The sequence below is a fragment of the Grammomys surdaster genome, unplaced genomic scaffold, assembly GCF_004785775.1.
Source record: "Grammomys surdaster isolate TR1022 unplaced genomic scaffold, NIH_TR_1.0 143, whole genome shotgun sequence".
NCBI classification, from domain to species: domain Eukaryota; kingdom Metazoa; phylum Chordata; class Mammalia; order Rodentia; family Muridae; genus Grammomys; species Grammomys surdaster.
Window position 1 is genome coordinate 4200788 of NW_021604601.1, and position 1203 is coordinate 4201990.

Genomic DNA, 1203 nt, shown 5'->3' on the forward strand with positions numbered 1-1203 from the left:
TCTCTCTCTCTCTCTCTCTCTCTCTCTCTCTCTCTCTCTCTCTCTCTTTCTCTCTCTGTGTGTGGTGTGTGTGTGGTGTGTGTGTGTGATGTGTGTGTTGTGTGTGTATGTATGTGTGGTGTGTGCATGTGTGTGTATGTGTGTGTATATGGTGTATATGTCTGTGTGTTGTGTGTGTGTGTGGCGTGTGCATGTGTGTGTATGTGTATGTATATGGTGTATATGTCTGTGTGTTGTGTGTGTGTCTGTGTGTTGTGTGTGTGTGTGGTGTGTGCATGTGTGTGTATGTATATGGTGTATATGTCTGTGTGTTGTGTGTGTGTCTGTGTGTGTTGTGTGTGTGTATTGTGTGTGTGTGTTGTGTGTATTGTGTGTGTGTGTTGTGTGTGTGTGTTGTGTGTGTGATTATATTTAGATAGAAGGAAAATGAGCCTTAGGGAATAGCCAGCATTCCCTAGCTAGCAGTTGACAGACTAACTTCCACCTAGCCTACTTCTCTGACTTGAATTTAGATATTCTGCACTTTATCTGAATATGTAATTAATTGAAGAGCCCTTCTATTCTCTTCAGCATTCTGAAAAGTTTGATTTACAGCAGTTCTTCTTACAGGGTTTTGTTTCTTTGTTTTGTGAGTAGTCTGAGAAATCCCATAAAACTCAGATCAAACCAAATGAAAAACCAAAGCAAAGCAAAACAAAGCTCACTGAGAGGAACCCTGACTTGAGAATATATGTCCTTATGGCATTTCCCTGCAAAATGGGGACAGTGTCTAGCCACAGGGCACTTACCTAGCACACGAGAAACCCCAGCCTCCATCTCCTGCACCACAAAACAAAACCCACTGTATGCTGTCCAGCATAGGTCATGTGATAGGGTGAGGCTTTGACCAAACAACCGTTAAAGCAATAGTCTGAGGCAGAAATTAAGGGTAAGAGTCTGACCTCTTATGTTTCCTGAAATGATACTAACTTGACCCTTTTACTTCCACTAGGACATAATGACTACATGTGTCCAGCTACAAACCAATGCACCATTGACAAGAACCGGAGGAAGAGCTGCCAGGCCTGCCGGCTGCGCAAGTGTTACGAAGTGGGCATGATGAAAGGTGGTGAGTACAGCTCCCTGAGCTGGGGATGCCTGAGCTGGGGATGTCTGAGCCGGGGATGTCTGAGCTGGGGATGTCTGAGCTGGGGATGTCTGAGC

General features: G+C 44.7%; 1 protein-coding gene across 1 annotated transcript in view; it reads left to right on the forward strand.

Moving 5' to 3' along the window:
* Esr1 (estrogen receptor 1) overlaps positions 1-1203 on the forward strand; it is a 352705-nt gene that overhangs the window by 169701 nt on the left and 181801 nt on the right. The window contains exon 4 of the mRNA XM_028764359.1: positions 992-1108. Within this exon, the coding sequence (XP_028620192.1) occupies positions 992-1108 (117 nt within the window). The remainder of the gene's footprint in view (positions 1-991; positions 1109-1203) is intronic.